Source organism: Lynx canadensis, chromosome C1 (assembly GCF_007474595.2).
Source record: "Lynx canadensis isolate LIC74 chromosome C1, mLynCan4.pri.v2, whole genome shotgun sequence".
Classification (NCBI taxonomy): Eukaryota; Metazoa; Chordata; class Mammalia; order Carnivora; family Felidae; genus Lynx; species Lynx canadensis.
The window spans coordinates 158,987,671-159,010,921 of NC_044310.1; the positions used below are offsets into that span (position 1 = coordinate 158,987,671).

General features: G+C 40.9%; 1 protein-coding gene across 2 annotated transcripts in view; it reads left to right on the top strand.

Moving 5' to 3' along the window:
* MYO3B (myosin IIIB) overlaps positions 1 to 23,251 on the top strand; it is a 388,605-nt gene that overhangs the window by 362,828 nt on the left and 2,526 nt on the right. For both annotated transcript variants that reach the window (XM_032594437.1, XM_032594436.1), the window contains one exon: positions 22,941 to 23,047. In XM_032594437.1, coding sequence (XP_032450328.1) covers positions 22,941 to 23,047 — 107 coding nt within the window. The remainder of the gene's footprint in view (positions 1 to 22,940; positions 23,048 to 23,251) is intronic.

Consider the following 23,251-nt stretch of genomic DNA (forward strand, 5'->3'; position numbering starts at 1 on the left):
CTTTCAGTAGCTTCCCATTGACTTAAAATTCAAATTCCCTCCGTCCCATCAAAGCCCTGCATAACCTGTCCTCAGCCCATTTCTCCAACTTTATCACACATTATGATCCCTTTTCTCACTACAGTCCAGCTCTGGTGGTCAGATCTGACCTGCCTCAGGAGCATGAATATGGTGTTTGCATATGCTGTTCCCTAAGCCTGGAATGCTCCCCAACCCCCACTTTTACCTCTTTTCACATGGCTGACTTCTGTCATTCTTGAGGCCTCAACTTATCTGTCACCTTTCTGAGGAGCTATCTCTTTGGTCCTCTTTCGTATATAATTCCCACTAAAAATAACCTATTCGTCTCTTTGTTTGCACTTATCATGATTTGTAGTAACTTACCTGTTCAGAGTTGAACTCCATCACTAGGATGAATGAAATCTCCAGGAAGGCAGGGATCACATCTGTTTGCTCACCAGTGCATCCCTAGGAACTGATGCATGGAAGACTATCAATTGATTATTGCTCTCACTGTGGATTTAGGAATGTGTATTTTTGTGCAGCACTTTTTCTAGCTTTGCTATGATCTTCTTTATAAAAAGAACAAAAGTAATAAATATTCTCTTCTCTTACTAAGTAATTATTAAATATGGAAGAAAAAGCATTCATGAATAGAAATTTATATTCCAATTTTTTCTCAATTATATTAAATTGAATCACATGAGATTGCTCCTATTAGATCGTTTGTTTGCTACCAAATGGCAATGTTATAAGGTTCAAACTAAGAAACAGTCTAATGAAGTGTACATGTTTAGTTTAAGCTATTGTGTCAGAATAGTTCAGATTATGCTTCAGAAACAAACCCCCCCCCACACACACACGTCTTAGTGGCTTGTAACCACAAAGGCTTAATTCCTCACTTCTGTTACACCTGCTGTAGCTGTAGCCCTGCTCTGTGTCATCTTCACTCAAGCACCCAAGCTGGTGGAGCAATTTCTATCTAGATCATTGCTGGTAATTGTGGCAGAGACTTGGCCAATCACATCCCAGCTTCTACCTAGAAATCCTCCTTTTGAGATACGTATATTTCACTGGCCAAGGGAAGTCACGTGGCCACTCCTGCATTCAGCAGGGCAGGGATGTGAATCTTCCTGCTGGGAGAGGCACGTTGGGGATAGCAACAGGAATATTTGGTGTAAAAGTATTACAAACTACTACTGTCAGTCTGAGCAACTGCTTTCATCTGATAGTAGGTGTCTAAATTTCAGATATACTATATCCTAGCGGTAGATAGGATTAGGTTTATGCCATTTTAGTAAAAATATCTACATTGGTGTTCTAACTTGTATTTAGCATTTTATGATAACATAGGTTTGTTGCATTTGATGAGAAGCTCTAGATGAAGGCACAAAGCATGTAGAAATCAGGAATTCTAAGAGAGACAGAAATCTCTCTACTTTGCTTGCTGATTAGAAAGATTTGGTTTGTAAAGGGGAAATAACATAACTAGGGGTAACTGACTTCTGATGTACTGCCTTATTTTTTTAAGATTTTATTTTTAAGTAACGTCTACATCCAATGTGGGGCTCAAAACCTCAATCCCAAGATCAAGTGTTACATACTCCACCAACTGAGCCGCCAGGCACCCCCGATATACTGCTTTAAACTTGTACACCTTTAAAACTACCTATAGACAAGGGTGCCTGGGTGGCTCAGTCAGTTAAGCATCCAACTTTGGCTCAGGTCATCATCTCACAGTTCATGAGTTCGAGCCATGCATCGGGCTCTGTACTGACAGCTCGGAGCCCAGAGCCTGCTTCAAATTTTGCATCTCCCTCTCTCTCTGCCCCTCCCTGTCTCACACTCTGTGTGTCTCTCTCTCTCAAAAATCAATAAACATTTTTTAAAAAATTAAAACTACCTATAGACAAAATCCAAGGATGTTTAAGGAGTTGCCAATTTGGGGGACAGGTATATTTCCAGAGGCTTTCTATTCTACTTAGTCTAATGATATGAATACTTATAAGCATCAGGTTGTCTGGGAACATATAGGTTCTGGGCTAATTTCATTTCTTACTTGCTAGGTACTCTCTCTTTCTGCAAGATACAGATACATATAGTGTGTAAGTTCCACAACTTCTCAGTACCTTTTGTGGGCTACAAAATGACTGAGCATCAAGTAATAGACATTAAAAGGATGGTACTTTGTGGGCATTGCTTTGAGTTTCCAGTGGGATTATACAAGACTAAAGGATCCAAAAGTCACCAAGAGAAGTTTCCATAAATGATAAACAGTATTTCTCACACTTCAGATTCTTATGACTGTCTAAATGTCCTTCACATGGAAGCTCTTAGAAAGATATCACCCAGTAGAAAAAAACACATAACTTTTCTTCTGGCCTCAGTGTGCTCTGACTGGCTCATTCAAGCCTGAAGTGTAATTTTTTTTTCAGTGCTTCCAGCCTCTTTCTCATGAAATCAACCATTGATCTGAAAGTCAGAGATGCAAATCCAGAGGAAACTGGAAGCATTCCAGGGCCCACAAATAAAAAGTTAATTACCTAAGGAAAAGTACAAGAAAGACTTTTGTTTTCCACCAAAATCTCCTCCCCAGGCTATTAGCTATGTCGTACATGGGCCCGATCAATATATTAGCGCTTGAGAACCAAAGTCCCTTGGAATAAATTAATCTGTCAGGGAAAGAAATAAACAAAGAACAAATTAACATGTTTTAAGACATTGCTTAAATTTTCATAAATATAGACCTTGAGATGGGATGATGAGTTCCCAGGAGCCAGAGCTAATATTTGGTTGTAATTAAGAGTTGCTCTTTCATGTTTCGTCTGATGTAGGTGGGAAATCGCCCACGTGCTTGCAGGGTTCCTCACTCATGCTTCCTCACAATTGCCTCTGTTTACTTCATTAATAAGAAATGGATGTCTCACAAATTACACTGACACACTTAGCTTGTTTTACCGCTAGCTAATATTAAAGTAATGAAGTGCCATACCCATGCACGCACACGCCATATAAGTGGGGACTCCTTCATGAATAGCCACATACTAATTTTTAATGGCTCTAAAGGACCTAATGACCAATCCATGATACACTAGACCTGTCTGAGAGGCTTAGGCAAAAGACCCCAGTGTGCTCCTCACTGGGTACAGGTGTGGAGTGTCAAAGCTAATGATTATCAGGAAGGGCAATAACTATGTAAGTTACTCATTCGTAAAAAGCATGGGAGGACTCATTTAAATATGAGAACCAGAAACCCATCTCAAACTAACTTAGGCCAAAACATATTTATTGGAATTCAAACAATGTCATTGTGCCTCCCCCACCCTCGCCACCCCCACTCTCTCCCTTCCTCCCTCCTCTCTCTCCCTCTCCATCTCTCACCCATTTGGGACTATTAGTTTTCAGTGTTGGTAAAATGGCCGCTGACAGCCCTGATCCTATCTCATGGTCCCAAGGGACAAAGTGTACACTCTCTCTTCCAGTGCCCTTATCTCAGATCTCTTAGAGGAACTTCAGCCCTGCCTTGTTTGTGTGCCCACCCTCGAATGGATCAGTGTGGATGGGAAAGGGGATCTCTGCTGGGCCAGGCCTGGGCCACATGTTCAGCCTGACTTGGGGACGAGAGAAAGGAGGGGAGATCAGCCACATGCAAATACCTCGAATGTGTCCCCCACAGGAAAGAGGAGGCTCTCTAACCAAATCAGAGGGGAAGAGATGTTAGGGCAAAACAGTCCACCTGGAGAATTTTTTTTCCATTATATTCATCATGTTCAGTTGCTAAATGTAGCTAATTTTCAGAAGGGGAGACCAAGACAGAGATCTCTGTGACTTTACAGCAAGTCTGACTTCTTTTGACAGAATTATTGCCCTTTCTCAGGTGATCAGTAATTTTCTATCAAGTTCTAAACAAAAATTCCCTGGGGGTCTTGACTAACAGAAATGAGACACCTACATACATTCCTTTTTGCAGCTATGGTAGCTCTGTCAAGTAAATTAAAATGTTCTTTTTACCTCTTGCCCCATCTTTAAGTATCATTCTACTTCATGGAATGTATTGGCTCTAAATATCCTATTACTTACTATTACCAAGTTATACACAGGGAAAAGAAGCAGAGTATAGTACTTTCTTTTTTATCAGTTGAGAACTTTTAAAATGCTAATTTCTGTGTTTGAATAATTTCATAACTCAGCACTCTTGAGAATTTTGCATTTCGGTAGTAGATAAAATCTGAATTGCATATTTTGATGTGAGATGCCTGCTCTAATTATAGAGCAATTTATATATTGTGAAGCCAGTTTATATAATTCTCAGTACAAGGAGACAGAGTTGGAAATATACTCTTCAAAGCTGTATTATAACAGAAAAGAGACTAAAGTCTCTGAAGCAAGTAGCTGCAGATCCGGGAGGTCAGAAAGAGTCACTGAGTCTATTTGCCTTTTAGGAGCAGGATAAGCATGGCTTGCACTTTACTAACCTTCACGCAGGACTCGCAGATTAACCCCAGCTAACAGCATGGCAAATTCATCAGGAGTACAAACAACCACGTTCTGGAATGGGTAGAATTAGCAGGTCAGCCGTGTTGGCAACTAGACTAGGCACCACCTAGATCCTTATGAAGCAGAGATTTGGCTGATTAAAAGCATTCTGTCTCAAAATTACTTACATAGCATTGCATAGAAGCAGTGCATTTAACCCATGATTGGGGAATCTTATTTAAAGAAAGGTTCTATCAACAAGTGATATGTCTTAAGTGATTATGCGTTGCTTGTTTATTTTTTAAGGACAAGGGCCAGAGTCACTTAGCAAAATGGAATCCCCATCAACCTGCTCTCGGGATAACATGTATTGCAGCAAAACTTTATTTGCACAAAACGGGAGTGTCGAGGACATTGGGACCTATGAAAATTCTGCAGATCAGAAATGGAATCAGGAGTAGTTCAGTATTTCCTCTTTGAGGGTTCCCTTCTTTAGGGGTGGGAGAGGACAAGGCAGAATTGAAAAGCCTCCTGCTACGGCATTCAGTAAAATAAATAAAAGAAGGCACACTAAAGAGACCAGCAAGAAAATCTTATAAATCTTTGAAAATAGTAACCTTGGGTGTAGCACATTTAACTTCTATATACCTTCCCTTGTTTGTAGGAAACGTGTCAAATTCTCCCTCCCTGTAGCTTCAATGAGGGGCCTATGGACTTATTTTGCGTTGCTACAGAGAATGTAGAGATTGAAGCAGGGTTTTTTTTTCTTCCTCTGTGGGCCTCCATCAAAATGGGCACATTTCAAATTTCATGAATTGGTTTTTGTGAATCTCATTTCGTTTCCTCATTAGCCCAAGAATCCTTCTTGAAGAGTACAAAAATATGTTGTTTTTAGTATCCTAGTGGATCTTGAGGCCGGTCTCATGGGCACTGAGTCCCACCCATGTAACAGCATGGGTTCCTGGGTGACACCTTCCCTGGATACCTGGACAGGAAAGAAAGCCTTGACTAAGCCACTCCTTCCCTACAAAGCGGCACTTCTGCCAGTTAGCATAGATGCCAATGCATCATCTTCTCTGTCACCTGCTCCTACAACTTTGGTCCACCCTCCCCCGCCATGAACCAAAAATTTTACAAGGAAGAGCATATGAATGGCCAGGTGAAGTTTGGAGGAGAGAGGGTCACCTATGGTGTGTATTTGCATCTGAGGGTTTGTGGGGGTGTCATCAGACCTTGGGAAAGGAAGTCCAGCAGTACCAGTGCTCGGGACCTTAAGGACAATGGACTAGTCATGTGCCCTGCCCTATTATTTTGTTGTGAACAATCTGCATAACTTTCTAACATATACCATATTATTCATTATGCTTATTGTTTATTATGTTCCACCCCCACCCCCACCCCACCCCCACCACCACCAACTGGTGAGTTCCTTGAGAGCAGAGATCTTTGTTGACTGCCACATGCCCAGGGCCTGGCACAGAATAGGCCCTGAATAGAATTGAATAAGCAATAAGGGACAGATTTCACCATCAGGGAGAAAAAGACATGCTGACCCACACTCACCAGTGGAGCCAGGGATTACGAGGGAGTCATGATTCTGGGGACAGTATGACAACTGGTATTTGAGCTCATCCCACAGCACCAAGACGTATGGCAGGCACTGTTGACAAGGAAGACCCCGTGTTTTTGAAATGAGTGAGAGAGAGATTGTTAATTTCCATAATACATAAGGACACCACAACCCTTTCTTAGCAGAGCATGACATGAGCACCTGATGTCTTTCTTCTCACTTTACAAAGGGTAGAAGTCCACAGAGCAGTTGGGACCAGGGGCCACAACTCAGGGCAGCCAGAGGAGATTAATCTGGTAATGGGAAAGAAAAGGCCAAGGTCTGGCCTCTCTCCCCATGTACCTGGACTTCTACCCTCACCCCCATTTTTTCAAACTCCCCCCAACTAGTCTATCAGCAATAAATCAAACTCTATTAATCTCACTTCCATACTCAGTATTTACTTTACAGGAGCATGAAAATAACATTGCACCAGTGGTTTGGAGCACTGAACCATTTAGCCTGCTGGCCCTTAGCTTCCGTGCCTGCCCAGGGATCTGAGTTCACACTGGCACTGATGGAACTTCACAACAGAGGTTATTCCATGTGATACCTTAGGCTGACTTTCTCCAGCCTACCTTGCATGCAGGTTACCACTGGCTACTGCCTAAAACTTAGGCCACTCTAGTCCCCTATGCTCTCATTGCTTATCTCACTGCTTCCTGGGTTTCCTCTCCTCTGACTTATCCATTCTGCGGGCCACCATTTCTCCTGAAGTCTTCAGTGGAGCCGCATCAGCAGGATCTTGGGGTGGGGGAGGGGTCAGGGGTGGCATCCATGTCCTGCTAACTTGCCATTGCTATCTATACTCCCTTCGATCATCCTGTGTTCCTGTTGTTTGCTGACCTTATCCTGGTCATTTTACATTCAATGAATGTGTGAGTGTTTATCATCTTCTCCATTCCCAAATCTCACCACCAACTAGAGAGATTTTTTTCGCAGCCATCCCATCTACCCATCTCCTAAACTTTACTGCTCCCTACTCCTTCATGCCAATGACCTTCATCTATTTTCCACCCAGGCATGTACTTCCATGGCTGCATTGACCCATCAAGAGCCGCTCCCCATAGGACCACAGCCTCTCCTTCCACCTCTCTCACCCTTACCTTAGCTGTTCTTCCACAGTCTCCCAGGATCTGCTGGCTTCCCCTCCACCTGCCTTCAGCCTAGACTAGAGTTCAGTTACTCTGACAAACACTAGGTCCTTCCACCCACCATACGGAACACCCAAGCTTCAGATTAATCCTTCTTCCTCTGCATTATACTTGCACTGCTAAGAGTTATTGCTGAAAAGCCTACCTGCCTAGGCAGTCTGGTACCACTCACAAAATACTCGTCTCCAATACTAGCTGGGCCTATAATATACCCCAAATACTAGTCCCAGACCAAGACCACCCTCATTCCATTCTGCATCTATTTCAAGCTCTCCCCACTCGCTTCAGTCCCCTGACTCTTCTACCTCTCCCACAAGTAGAGTGTAGGGGAGCAATAGGCCATAACAAAAGGGGCATGGGCTTTGGTGCCCAATGAATCCTGGGTTCTACTCTCTGCTTCTTAGGTGGGTAACCTGAGTAAGTTAAAACTGTCTTCCATACTAAATCAGCATATAAATCTTTTATGAAGTTTTAGTGTGAGATTGGGCAGTAGGCATCAGGTTTGGGTATTTTTGTCAAACTATTCAAAAGAAACCTGCCATATCCATTCCCAGGGACCCATAACTCTAATCAGTACTGGGTTTCCATTATTTAAAAGTCACATGCACATAGTCACACTTGTATACCTAGGAAAACTAAAAGCTTTCAGAAGAACTATCAAAATTAGCATGACCCTAACTACAGAACCTTAAGAACAAGATTCATCCATGCGTTTGCTCGCAATGTTCTCTCTCTGGGGACTTGGATGTATGTTTTTAAACTCTGTTTTTTTGTGACTGGAGCTTTCATTAAAACACTATCTCTGGGGTCGCCTGGGTGGCTCAGTCAGCTAAGCGTCCCAACTCTTGATTTTGACTCAGGTCATGATCTCACAGTTCATGGGATCGAGCCCCGTGCTGGACTCTGCACTGAGTGTGGAGCCTTCTTGGGATTCTCTCTCTCTCCCTCTCTCTCTGCCCCTCCCATGCCCACGCTCACATGCTCACACTCTTGCTCTCTCTCAAAATAAAAAAATAAACTTTAAAAATGTGTTTAAAACACTATCTCTGCCAGGCTGGCCAATATGGATATAAATTTATCCAAAGTTTAGGATAGGATGATTAAAAATGAGATTCAACTCTCAGAATTGTATATTTCTGTTGGTCATTGACCACTTGATTTGTTCTCCAAATGATGTCCACTATCTGAGTCAGAAACCAATGTTATCTGACCCCCCACCCCCCTGAATCTGAGAGAGTACAGTGTCCTAGATCTTCCCAGTTACTTTTTCCACAGACTAGGCATCTAGGACCTTGCCAAAGGCTTTATGAGGATAATTTCAGCTACCATTCATTCTTAACAATATCAGGAAAGTATATTCACCATCTAAAAACAAAAACAGCCTGAGTCTTTTTCCTTGCTCTGGCTGCTTTGTAATCAGAACTAAAGGTATTCTGAAGATTTCTGTTAGAAGTACACAATAATGAGCTAGAATGAAAATTCCTCTTATGAATTCAACTATAATATGATATTAGTGATTCTTACAATGAGATTAGCAGCTCATTCTAAATTAGTATTGTAATACATCTTAAAGATCACATTGTAACTTGTCTTTATTCTGTAAGTCTAACAATCTATGATCAAAAGAAATAAAATACTGTATTTTAAATATTTTTTTCTTTTTTACATATTTATAGTTAAGGAGGAGGGACACCCAAAAGTCTAAAAGGAAAAAAGAGGGGCACCTGGGTGGCTCAGTCGGTTAAGCGTCTGACTTTGGTTCAGGTCATGATCTCATGGTTCGTGAGTTAAGCCCCACATCGAACCCTGTGCTGACAGCTCAGAGCCTGGAGCCTCCTTCAGATTCTGTGTCTCTCTCTCTCTCTCTCTCTCTCTCTCTCTCTCTGTCCCTCCCCTACTTGTTCTCTCTCTCAAAATTAAATAAATGTTAAACAAATTTTTAAATAAATAAATAAAAGGAAAAAAAAGAGAAGCAACTTAATGAATAATGTAAGTCAAGTCAGTGACCAAGTATATGCAACATGTGGTGTCTATGACTAACACCTCTTTGTACAGATTGTCTTAGAATGACCTGAGAAAGTGAGTCCCTGCTTGTTTTTAAATTTTTATTGTTTCAAAAATTACATCTTAAATAATCAATATTGGGCACACCCTAAGTAAAGCTGTCTGGTTTTCTCTTTTTAGTCACAGATCGTACTACAGTGTGTAGAATTCCGCTAAGTGTTTGGTATGAGGCCTGCCTCCACACTTTAGGCTTACAAACATGCCCATTCCCTCATTATCCAGCATGGATGTTCTGATTACTAGCCATTATCAAACCATCAGAATTCCTGGGTTGGTCCCAACCCAGGCACCAGTGAATTGTCATTATGGCCAGAGATTGACCTGAAAATTTGGTTTCCTGGCCCAACTCTCAAAAACAATGGACTCACTTTGAAAAACATCACTGTTCATGTTTGTATCTCCAAGAAGGGGTCTCCATGAAGTTCTTTTTTTTTTTTTTTTTTTTTAATCCAGCTTCAACAGCCTCTTTCTTTCCAGATGGTACATGGAGCCAAGCCTGTCAGAGACCCTTAGTCTCCTGCTGCCTTTTAATGCTGGTCCTTGATTGCTAATGACCCCCAGCTGGACTGGCTCCCCAACCCATTTAACCCCACTCTGCTGGGTTCCCAGCTCATGCAGGGTGAGAGGCAGTGAGAGCTGGAAGTGGGAAGGTGCCAAGTCAGCCAGGACCTCCCGCCCTTTCGGAGGTAGTGGCGCATTTCCCGGCACCATCACGGATGTCCAAGATCACTCCAGTGGAGAGCTCCTGTTCATATGATTCTCTCTATATTGTCAGATAAATGCTACCAGGTTTCTGATCATGAATATTTTATTGGACTAAGCCAAGATAACAGAGTCCCTGAAAGAGTGTTTCTTTAGGGTCCAAGGGTTGAGAACTGCTGGTATGGATCCCCTGAAACATGTTAGCTTGGAAACTTAAAATTAAATTGCACTGAAACTGTCAGCTCGAATGTGTCAGTATACAAAATCACTGCAGACAAGCCTGGTGATTAATTTTGTTGTCAAGGCCTAAATCACTGTCTAACACAAGAGATACCTATTTTCAGATATGCTGATAATAGCTGTAAGTATTTACTTTGTTAAGCTTGGCTTATTTTTTTTCGTGACATGCCAGAATGTGCCTATAGCTATACTGGTCAAATGAACTCAGAGAAGTAGGATTTAAATGGAAAAATGTTGATGACATTAATTTGTTGAGAGATTCTGAGTCCCATGGAGAGACTCAGGTCTCTTATGACCTCCTCATGACAAGATCACTTCCCATGAGAATAAAGGGGAAGGGGGGGGTGTGATAGGTCATCCATCTGTGTATACTTTCCATAATGGATTTTGTTAAGTTCACATCAGATTGTAAGAAACAAGACAAAGAAATTTAGTAGTTCTGTATGACCTGGAAGAACTGCAGTCTAAATTCTTAATCTGAGCGAGAACGGAGACCTTTGTGGCTCACTATTTTTATAAATCCTAAAGGTGTACTGGATAGTTGAACCAAATTTAATTAACAGTGTACTAAGGCAACTTTGTCCAAAGTGAAGCATAAAATGGGACAGTAACCCAATGTAGTTATTTTCTTTTGAACTTTATTTCCCTCAGATACTTCCTATTTTATTGGCTTTTGGAGATTAAAACTGAAAGAACCAGAGTAATCTAATTTTTTACCACTAATACTGCATTGATTTCACTTTGCATCTCATTAGTTTAATGCAAACAAAAATCACATTTCATTTCATTTGGTCTATTATATACGTTCTTTACAATTTCTCTCTCCCTCCCTCCCTCCCTCTCTCTCTCTCCCTCTCTGTGACACACATACACACATGCACACACGCCAATCATTTGTGCATATAATCTCCCCCAAACCAAGTCAATCATACTAATGACTGCTCTCTACATGAAAAAAAGTTTTAGAATTTGTGAACCTGGGCGAGTGTTTGTACAGCTGCACAGTATTCACCTGTACATTACAGTTTTTGCTCACAGCTGGGAAGGCTGGGTGAGATTAAATGTGGTCTTTTAGTCCATCAGTAACCAAGTGACCAAGAAAGGGGTTTGGATGAACACCCCCTTGTGCAGCCTTCCTCTTTAATTGAATGAATCCTATTATGATGAAGTTCTGGTATAGTGATGGAGAAGTTTTCTCCCTAAAGCCTGATTGCATTTTGATTGGTCTTCTTTAAATTCCAACAAGGCCAATAGGGTCAACAGCATTTATGTCCATTTTGAAGATGAGTGGCTGGAACTCTGTAATCATAGCATCTTAAAGTTGGAAGAGACTTTAAAGAACCTCTTGGCTAATGGTTCTCTCTCTTTTCCTGCTTTCACACTGGTTTCATGCAAGAAAGTCTCATCAGGCTCATCTCTCACTACATACAGGCACTCACATTCTGGGAAGGAGTATGACTTCAAGGATAACAGAACATGTGTGATGTGCTGCACCACCACCCTTTGTCGAAAAATCACTATGTTAGATAAAATGTGGCAGCCAGAAAAGGAAGCAATTCACCCAGGTCACATACCAGTAAGTTCCAGAAATTGAACTATGCCCAGGCCTTCCGACCCCAAGTCCGGTGTTGGTTTCACGATAGCTGACCTCCCCTTTGCACACTAACAGCAAGAACTGGGACCAGGTCTCCAACTTAGAGAGCAAGAAAGAGCTGGGGATGAATGCCCCAGGATCCTCTGCCACAAGGAATCAAAGACCCAGTCACAATTAGTTTACTAAAACCAGCACTATCTGGTGTCCCATATCCTCAAGCATTTAAAATGTCGTTCCAATCTTCAAAGACATTCTTTCATTCCATTTTTATCTGCTTTTACCCAGGACATTGTTTCCCAGCTCCGGAGTAGTTCACTAGGTGATTTGCATCTCATTAGGAGCTCCAGAAATGACATCTCCCAGCCTGCTGCCTGGTATTGTAGGTCTGCTAAGCATCAGATCCAGGTCTTAGATTTTTTTTCATGTTGACATTTTTGAAAAAGCTGAATTAATGCTCTTTTCTACTGGGCAGAGTTTGGGTGGCCATTTTGGCCTTAATTCCTACCCCCTTACCCACAAGGCCAAAGTTAGGGAACAGCCATTGTCAGGGACAGTACAGATGAAGTCAGCCATCCCCACATGAAGACATCTGGCTGGAAGGGCATATTGTGAGACCTCAGGTAAACAGTTTTAAAATTCCTAAAAGCAGAGAGATGGGACAAGATGCAAACATTGTTAGTAGTATGCAAAGTAAAACAAAAGGAAAGACACCAATAGCAACCCATTGCTGATACTAAGCTTGTGCCTTTCAAGCATTTTTTTTTACTAGTCCCAACCCTCCTGACACCCCAGAGTTCTTGTCCTACATTTATGATTGATTTAAAAGGAGTTTAGTAGGTCAGAATGGCTTTTCAGCTTTGTCATTCATTCATACCGAAACCTGCAGAAGAGCACTGCGCGACATCATACCTCTGGAAACCAGAGATAATGTTCCCATGGTCAGCAAAATTGTTCTCTTGGAGTAAGAGAAATGATTTTCCCAGCGCCCAGGGAAATTAGTGTCCGCTTGGAGCTCAAGCCATGTGATGCAGCTTCCAGCACAAAGCAAATACCTGACAAGGCTGGGAGCCCTACTGGAGCTGCGTCCCCTTCCCAGAATTTCTTCTGCCCAACTGAAACTTCTTTGACCCGACGCCAGCTTTTTAAGATGGCAGCTAGCTAATCTGCACAGTCAACCTAAGCTTTCAGGAAAGGGTTAAGTCGTTAGGTTTTCCAGCCCTGCTACAAGTTAAAATCATCTGGAAGCGGACAGGTGGTGGGACTGTTTTTAAAAGTGGTGATGGGGTGCCTGGGTGGCTCAGTCGGTTGGGTGTCCAACTTCAGCTCAGGTCACAATCTCGCAGTCGTGAGTTCGAACCCCGCGTCGGGCTCTGGGCTGATGGCTCAGAGCCTGGAGCCTACTTCCGATTCTGTGTCTCCCTCTCTCTCTGCCCCTCCCCCGTTCATGCTCTGTGTCTCTCTGTCTCAAAAATAAATAAACGTTAAAAAAAAAAAAATTTTAAAGCAGTGATGCCAGAGCCCTACCCCTGACTAACCGAATTAGGACATCCAGGGGTGAGGCCAAGGCATCTGTATTTTTTTGTAAGTTCTTCAGATGCTGCTAATGTGCAGCCAAGGTCAAGGACCACTCTCATATAACAATTATGGTGACCCCTGAGGGACCCCTGCGTCTGCCAGGTTTTCCCACTGCATATATCTTCTGTCATCTTCACTACAACCTTGACTGGGTGATCGTCATCACCAGGTTCAGACCTCCAATAAGTGCTGGAGGTGGGATTCATACTCCAGTTTTTCTAAACCCACTGTTTTTATTTTTCTTTCACGACACTGTTATTTCTCCAAAGTGTGGGACATGGGCCTCTGGTTATCTCCAGGTCAGTTTTAAATAGTGTGTGGATGTGACCTTAAATAACACTGAGTCATGTAAAAGAAAGCTACTCCTTTATCAATTCTCAGTTTAAAGTCTTCATATTTAGGAGAAAATCGTAGCTGTATTAATATGTCTTAAATTCCTCTCTTTTTAACAAACCTTTAAAGAAGCCCAGAACATTCTGTGGGAAACAGAATCTAACTCACGTATGATAGTACTGTCCTGTTTTCATTATATTTACTTTATGGTTTGCTCCTTTTTTTTTTAATTTCTTACTGTTTATTATTTTTGAGAGAGAAAAAGAATACGAGAGGGGGAGGAGCAGAGAGAGAGAGAGAGAGAGAGAGAGAGAGAGAGAGACAGAATCTGAAACAGGCTCCAGGCTCTGAGCTGTCAGCACAGAGCCTAATGTAGGGCTCGAAGTCACTGACCACAAGATCATGACCTGAGCCGAAGTCAGAGGCTTAACCGACTGAGCCACCCAGGTGCCCCACTTTATGGTTTACTTCTATTTATGGCATATGACCCTGGCTTTCTATTTAGTACAGCAGTGAATAAAGTTTCATTCTTAAAGAAATATATTTAAGTAAAAAAATTTTTTATTTTAAAAATACTACATGAAGAATAGTACAGGTGTCTTGAATATAGCAAAAAATGTTTAAGAGGTGGATGATGACAGAAGTTTGAGAAATGCTTTCCTACAGCACACTAATTTTAAAAAGAGGCATCTCCAGACCTGTTAGCAAGTGGGAACTCTCAGCTATCATGCCATCACAATAGACAGACAACAACTTGTCCCACCCATTTTAGGTCAGGCAGGACCTATGAACTTTGTTGCTGCTTCCAGCGCAAGAGGAATCCTGAAACACTGTTGGTAATAAACATGGGGAGGGGGAAAAGACAGACACTCATCTGCTCAAGTAATCAATGAAATGAAAATCCAAACACAAATGATGTGCCATTTTTCACCTATTGAATTATCAGACTTTTTCTTAAAGATGCTCTCCCATGCTGGTGAGGACCTTTAGAAATGTATAATCTCTTGGGGCACCTGAGTGGCTCAGTCAATTGAGTGTCTGACTTCAGCTCAGATGACGATCTCACCGGTAGTGAGTTTGAGTCCCACATCATGATCTGTGCTGATAGCTCAGAGCCTGGAGCCTGCTTCAGATTCTGTGTCTCCCTCTCTCTCTGCCCCTCCTCTGCTCACGCTCTGTCTCCCTCTTTCCCTCAAAAAATAAATTAACATTAAAAAAATTTTTTTTAATACATATACTTTTTGGCCAGTAATTCAACCTCTAGGAATTTATCTCAAGAAAACAATGTGGATTATCAAAGATCACATTCTGAGATGTTCCTCAAAACATTACTTATCAAAAAACAGTGGAATCAACTTCCATGCCCAGTATGGGAAATTATATAAGTTTATCATGTATCACCCATTAAATAAAATACCATACAACCATTAGAAATGATGCCATTTAGACCAATCTGGAAGACAAAAAACTTGTTCCAGGATTTCCTACTATTTAGGGGAAGGGAACATGGGGTGGGCAAAAAGATGGACTTTTCATTGCTTAATTTATTTGAACGTCATGTTTATCTATTACTTTAAAAATATAATTCTAGGGGCACCTGGCTGGCTCAGTTGATAGAGCATGTGACTCTTGATCTCAGGGTTACAAGTTTGAGCCCCATGTTGGGTGTAGAGGTAACTTAAAAAATCAAATCTTAAAAAGATATAACTGTAAATGAAATATACTATTTTTGTTTTATTTTTTATTTTTATTTGAGAGAGAAAGTGTGTGTGCACAAGCAGAAGAGAGGGGCAGAGAGAGAGAATCCCAAGCAGGCTCCATGCTCAGCCTGGAGCTCAACTTGGGACTTGATTCCATTGCCCTGGGATCATGACCTGAGCTGAAATCAAGAGTCAGATGCTCGGGGCGCCTGGGTGGCGCAGTCGGTTAAGCGTCCGACTTCAGCCAGGTCACGATCTCGCGGTCCGTGAGTTCGAGCCCCGCGTCAGGCTCTGGGCTGATGGCCTGGAGCCTGTTTCTGATTCTGTGTCTCCCTCTCTCTCTGCCCCTCCCCCGTTCATGCTCTGTCTCTCTCTGTCCCAAAAATAAAAAAAACGTTGAAAAAAAAAATTTAAAAAAAAAAAAAGAGTCAGATGCTCAACTGACTGAGCCACCCAGGTGCCCCAAAGTATACTATTTTTAAGGTAGGTTAATATCACGGAAAATACTTATGACTTTATTGTTAAGTAAGGGGAAAAAGCAGTAGCAAATAAGTGACAGAATTTTTTATTAAGAAAAGTGAATGCATAGTCCTAGAAAAGTATTGAAAGGATATTAAAGGAAAAAAATACTAATCAACTTTGTTTTTAAGAGGCTGACTTCATCTCCCTCCTTTGTAGATTAGTCTCCCCAGAGGTGTCCCAAGATAGGAAAGGCCCTCTTCCTATTGGAAGCCTTGGCAATAATATCCTGATTGACAGAACCAAAGAGGGGGCCACATAGATGGAATAAATCTTGACAAGAGTAGTGAATGGTCACCATTTCATTCATTCATTTATTCATTCATTCATTTATTCATTCATTATTTGTTAAATGTATGCCAAGCCCTGAGCTAAAATAGTTTTAGGGGAAGTTATTACTACTTCCCTAACGAGTAAGGAGAAAATTCCACACAGACAATTTATAACTCCACCATCTTCCACAGGCACTAATTTAACTCAGGGATATTTTCTTTGTAGCAATTCTGCAATTTTGAAGAAGATTGTTCATGACATAACATGGCAACTGGGAAAATTTGTAGCTTTCCTTTCATCTTAGAAAGGAAGATCTGAATTACATGCACCCCAGGAGAAAATCTCTCTTTCTGGTTGTGCGTATGTTTTACAAAAACCCACTGAATTCCTTAGTCCCTCCTGAAGTTAGACATGGTGAGGTGAAAACTTATAAGAATGTCTCAGTAAAAGAACAAGCATTGTAGTAAACGCCATGGCCTAGGCATTGGGATTTTGAATCAAAAGACCTGAGTTCTAGCCCTGGCTCTGAAGGGAGACCAGCAGAGGGGCCCAAGCTCCCTGGGTTCACACCCCTTAGATATATAAGGAAGGGGCTGAACCACAGAGATTTATCAGCCCCGTGTCGTGACTTAAATTTGAAAATCTGAGTTCCCAGGGCATAATATCTTCCCTCCTATTCCCTGTCAAGACTCTGAGCATCCCTGAAATAGCCTATGCCTCGGGGTATATCAGGAGCAAGTGGTTTACAACACGTTGGGAAGATTCTTCCTTAGACTGCGTTTTTAAGGGAGTGCAGATTATCGCAGGCTTTCTGCCAATGTGGTTCTTATTGTTAAGGAAAGATTTAGTATGGTCTAGTATAGTGGCTCTCAACCCTGGCTGTACATTAGAACTATCCAAGGAGATTTTTTTTTTTTAATATCCATGCTAGGTCCTGATCTGGGCACCAGTATTTCTAAAAACTGAACAACTTGTGTAATGTAAAGAAAATGATCATCGGTGAGGACATTCGGAAACCTGAATTCTCAGTTGGACTTTGTCTCTAACGTGCTATGGTGATCTCTTAATCTCCTTATGCCTTTGTTATCTCTTTGGGGTTAGTTGTCCTTCCCAAAATGAGATGAAATAAATAAAAAGCTACTTTGTAAAACAAGATTTGATACATAAAAATGAAATGATAAGTGCAGAGGCGCAGAGCCAGAAAAGCCAAGTCATCTCATTGGAAGCTGTTTCATTAAGTGTCACCGGGGTGCCATGCAGCATGGTCGGCTATCATTGAGGAGAAAGAGAATCCAGCTGACAGCTAGGCTACTGTCACCTCCAGTTGCCCTGAGAACTTTGGTCACAGAAATGATGTACCTCCCTTTATGCAGAGTTGACAGAAGTCTGTAAATGAATTGCATAACTCTTAATTCTGTTTTGTGCCTCAGGGAAATATCTAGTAACCCCACATGGGATCTGCCATCTGTAAATCTAGAACACTGAACACTATTTGCTTCAAGGAGATGTTTTACTTGGCAAATGACCCTAGGAAAGGCTCATCCACAAAATGGCAATCAGATAGATCGGCAGTCTTGCCACTCAGAACATATTCCTGCCTGCTGAGGGCCCACAGGAAGGGTGCATATGACCATGGTTCTCCTGGTGTGCTCTCTCTCTCTCCTCCCAGGAACCCTGCCCATTACCTGTCCATTCCATGGGGGCCCAGAGTTCATACTGCCCCACTAAGCAGGGAAATATTTGGGCTGTATGCCCCATCCTGCCTTCACTGTGGTTGTCCTTCCCTCACTACGATCCTGCTAGGAGATGGATCAGAATGGCACATCTGTAATGGGTGATAAAAAGTGAAACCCTAAGTGTTAGGGGACAGTGTAGAGAAGAGCATTTGTAGCCAAAATAGCTGTAACTCAGCAAGTCAATTAGAGCAGAGGAAATAGTTTCCTTCTTCATCTCTGAGACTCTAGGAGGGAACAAAACGCCTTGTTTGCGACTTGAAATTGTGCTTGTGAATTAGGGTTGCCAGATTTAACAACAACAAAAACTACAGAACACCCAGCTAGATTTGAATTTCAAATGAATAACTGATCACTTTTTAATTTAATACAAGTATGTCCTGAATATCGCACAGGATTTTAGTAGATTAAAAAAAGTATTGGTTGTTTATCTGAAATTCAAATTTAATTGGGTGTTCTCTATTTGATCTGGCAACTCTAGCTTGGATATACCTGCATGTTCGATAAAAAGAACCGGAATATGAAATTTCCAAACCAGTTGTTTGAAGTTATGTAACGAAGCCATCAACTGAATTCAGCTGTTTGTCTCTCACTAAGGACTCAGCCAGTTGTGCAGCCGCAGAGTATGGTGACTTGGGGTTAGAGAGAGAAGTATACCTGTCCCAGCGCTCCTCACTGAGGTGTCATTTACATTTCTTCCATTTTATGACAGGTATATCTCCTGTTTATTACAAAGTTCTGTGTCAGCTCAGAAGAGAAAGGTGTGTTCAGGGTCTCAAATATGAAATCAAAAGGTGCAAGGGGAAAAGAAGGGATTCTTGAAGGGGAAAGAGACCTATGTTAAATAGTACTCATGACGTGATATACTTTCGAAAAGCTTTATGGGGAGGTAGCCTCCAGAGGATTACAAACTGGAGAGTTTGGCTTGGTTTACAAATGCTTATGTGAAGTAAGAATAGGCCACTTTCAGAATACTAACATTGTCTTCAAATAACTCATATACTAATGTTTACCTTCAAACTTGAATTGCCTATTTTGTCTACATAAACTAATCAAATGAACTAGGTAATTGCCAGATTGTTTTATGTCTCCTGTAAGCAAACTGATTGGCTCAAAAGACAGGGGTTGTGGCTTCGACTCTGCCACTTCCAGATTTATCTTTCTTAGCTATAGTTTCTTTGTCTACTGAATCAAAGAATAATTTTGCCCTACATGCCTTATTGATTTTTTTTAATTTTTAAAGGAAAAAAAAAACTTCTCAATGTACATAAACATTTAGATTTCATCAATGTCCTATATGCTGTTTTATATTTGCTTCTTTTCCTGAATTTTGAATTTTCATTTATCAACAGCATACCTTAAATTTATCCTTGTTGGTGCCTTCGTGGTATGACACCAACATTCATATCTCACAGTTAACTTCTCCCCAACTATTAAATATTTATCATCTTTCTAGCCTTTTTCCAATGCAAAAAAAATCTTACACCATCGTACAAATTGTCTTTTTTTCTTCTTCTGGTTGTCTTCCTTGGGACATGTTTGTTGGCACAAGTTGCTTAGCTTTCACTATTTATCATCAAGTTGCACGTCAGGAGGGGTGGAGCCTATGGATTCATCTGTGTATGTGGGGCCACTCCCACATTGTCTTTTGATCTTTTATTTATCCTAATTAATAGAAAGGCTTTGGTAGTTGTTTTAATTGAAGCTCTTTGTCTGGATGGCTACACATTTTTCAATATCTCATTTCATTGTATATTTCAACGTATGTGATTTTTTTCTCCATCTTTTTCTCACCTCAGCCTTTCCACATTATGGATAGTAGACTTTTGTGTGTATATATTTTTAAATTTGTTTTGGGGTGCCTGGGTGGCTCAGTCGGTTGAGCGGCCGACTTCGGCTCAGGTCATGATCTCGCGGTCCGTGAGTTTGAGCCCCGCGTCAGGCTCTGTGCTGACAGCTCAGAGCCTGGAGCCTGTTTCAGATTCTGTGTCTCCCTCTCTCTGACCCTCCCCCGTTCATGCTCTGTCTCTCTCTGTCTCAAAAATAAATAAACATTTAAAAAAAAATTAAAAATAAATAAATAAAAATAAATTTGTTTTTATCTTTCTATTGCACTTCCTTTCATCTTAGTTTTGTTACTGTCTATCATACAGAATATTTTACTCTAATTGGACCCATCTTTGTCATTAATATTTTCTTCCACAGTTAAAATAGTCTATTTCATTTCCCTTTAAGGTTTTTATAGGAATATTTAAAATGTTTAACTATATAACTCATCTGGAATTTATTGTGGCCTGTAAGAATCAAAAAGCATATTGAGAAAAGTAAAAGATTTAAAAAATTTTTAACACTAACTTGAGCCCAGCAGCACTAATTTATGACAAGTCACTTAACCTCTTAAGACTCAATGCTGTCTACTAGACTGAAGGCAGGGACCTTGTCTTATTTTTCTTTGTTTTCCCCACAATATCCAGCAAAGTACCTTACATATAGGATAAACCTTATAAGGTCTATATTTAAGTTATACTTTTTGTATATTACTATCAAATTGTTCCAACAGCATTTTTTTTTTTAACATTTTATTTATTTCCGAGAGAGAGAAACAAGAGATCCAAAGCAGGCTCCAGGCTCTGAACTGTCAGCACAGAGCCTGATGCAGGGCTCAAACCTATGAGCTGTGAGATCATGATCTGAGGAGCTGAAGTCGGAAGTTTAACCAACAGAGCCATCCAGGTGCCCCATTCAACAGCATTTATTAAATAATGATTCATTTCCCAAATATTTATTTGGTTTCTTATTATTGATCACATACCAGTGATATTCAAATTTGTTCCAATGGCAAAACTCTTGTAAGTTATGGCACTCTGTAAAACATTGTGAGACATGGAAATATTTAAGTTAAAATAATTAAAATTAAAATTTAATGCTAAATCAGACACCAGCTTATACTAGATTCTAGTATAGTATAGATACCATCAGACACCAACAGATTTTTTTTAATTTATGGGAGAAATGCTAAAATTGTGAAAATTATGCCCAATAACTTAATTCCTAAGTTCTAAAAATCAGGAAAAAAATACCCACCCATGGAATAGCAAATTCATCGAGAACAAAATTTGAGAACCACATCTTAAATTAAGTATCCCCAGTTGAGAATATAAATAAAAGTTTCTGATCAAATGTAAACACTATATGAAGTCCAGCTGAACTGGGCTGAACTCCAGCTGAACTCAGAAACTATTTAAGATCAGTCTTTTGAGTTTCCAAGGTTGGAATTCCCATAACGTTAAGAAGTCTAAGGGAGAATAGATGTCAGATCTCTAGTGCATGTTCACACCAGCAACTTTAACTCTATACACTTCTGTTCATTAATCTATAAATCAGAGGAGATGAGACAGGGCACCTTGTGTCCTACCATATTACAGCATATGGACTTCACAAACCAAGCAGGCGGTAGGTATGTTGGAAGTAGCAGAAAGAACCCATATCAATTCTGAATTCCTTATACTCTGAGGATGATGCCAGCCCAAGATACTGGAGTCCTGCCCTCTACCCAGACTTCCTGAAGATGTGTACAGGGATATCTTTAATGGCTACTAGAACCTTCTGCAAGCAACATAGCATGATGGAGCTTACTTTTACTTAGATCTTAGCTTACAAAAAAAGTTTCTTGTTAAGAAGGACAGTATGCTATAGTTTTAAAAAGAATGCTTCCAGAACAGGAGGTAAGAGTCTAGGGTTAGGTCCTCACTCTCCCATTTCATCTGGGATGAGTCATTCAACGTTCGTGGGCCTGTTTTCTTTTCCAAAAAAAAAAATAAAAAATAGGCATTTAGAATAAATAGTTCCTAAATCCTTGTATGGTTCTAACAGTCTTGGCCAATATAGATAGGTTCCAGTTCAAGAACAGTAAAGGTGTGAAACTTCATACTTAGGAAACTGATAATTTGCTATTCATAATGGTTCTTGCTGAGTCATTCTTCACTTAGAAAATTCCCCCAGAGTTTCCCTAAATAGTAAGAACCTCTAGTGAAGTGAAACTATGATTCCAGGTACAATTCTACAACCCTGTTTTATGAATATGATACACACTCGGCCCAGGAAAGTGAGAACTCTTCTCTGGACTGTAACATTCATAAACAGTATTGTGTGGCAGCTCTGGTGTGTGTGTGTGTGTGTGTGTGTGTGTGTGTGTGTGTGTTGGCAAGAAGTTAAAACTGCTAAATCCTGATTCAGATATAGTGCCAAAAGGACAGCAGATTCCACAAAAATCATCTGCTTGGAAGGGAAATAAATCATGACTTCATTGGACACGTGGTTTCTTAAACTCCAGTTCACTCTTGGTCCAGGGTTCTGAAATCGGGGCTAACACAGAGAGGCTGCTCTGTGAAATCATGCAATTATCTTTTCCCCTTCTCCTTTACGCTATCTCCAGAGATTGCATGGATCAATGGTATTGTTCAAAGCATTTCAGTAAATACTAGCTCAAGCCATTTTCCCTCCGAAACGTATCCCACCAAAAGGTTTGCTTCTCATCTACCCAAGAGGGTGTGTGCTCCAGATGTCTTTGAACCCTCACTGCAAGATGTGGTGCAAACTATCCCGGATTGCCTTCATTGTCCTGAGTTATCCCATGAAGATAGGACTCTGTGCTCTACAAAGGCTGGCCACCAACCTCTACTTCACCAGCATGGACAAACCAATTTGCTTTCTGTCACTCTTGACTTCTGATTTAGATAAGAGAGATGAAGGCAAAGTTACAGACAGTGGCCCTTGTTTACACTTAGCAATTCCTATGTGTGTGTATGTGTTTTAGGATGACATTTCTGCCAATATTAGCAGAGCTCTAGCATGCCCATTAAAATGAGACACAGTTTCCACTAAGTGCATTTATGTGAAGAGCGATTTTTACCTAATTTTCCCAATGCCTCAGATGGTTTACAGTAAAGTTTTGCTGTCTTGTTGCAGTTTCAGAAAATGGTCTTGTACAGAAGCAGCGAACACCTCGCCGAAGATGTCAGCAGCCCAAAATGTTGAGTAGCCCTGAGGACACCATGTACTATAACCAGTTAAATGTGAGTTCAAAGTGGCCATAAAGCTGTTTCACTGGCTTTGTTTCCAGTTAATAATTCTGTTATTAATACCTGTTCCAGCCCCTCCAGCCCCACCCCCACTCTCTTATGCTCTCTTCTTGAACATGTGCTTAGGCTCTTTATCTGTTGCTTTCATGTCAGGATGTCTGCCTTCACGGTGAATAATTGATGTGGTTTATCAAAGAC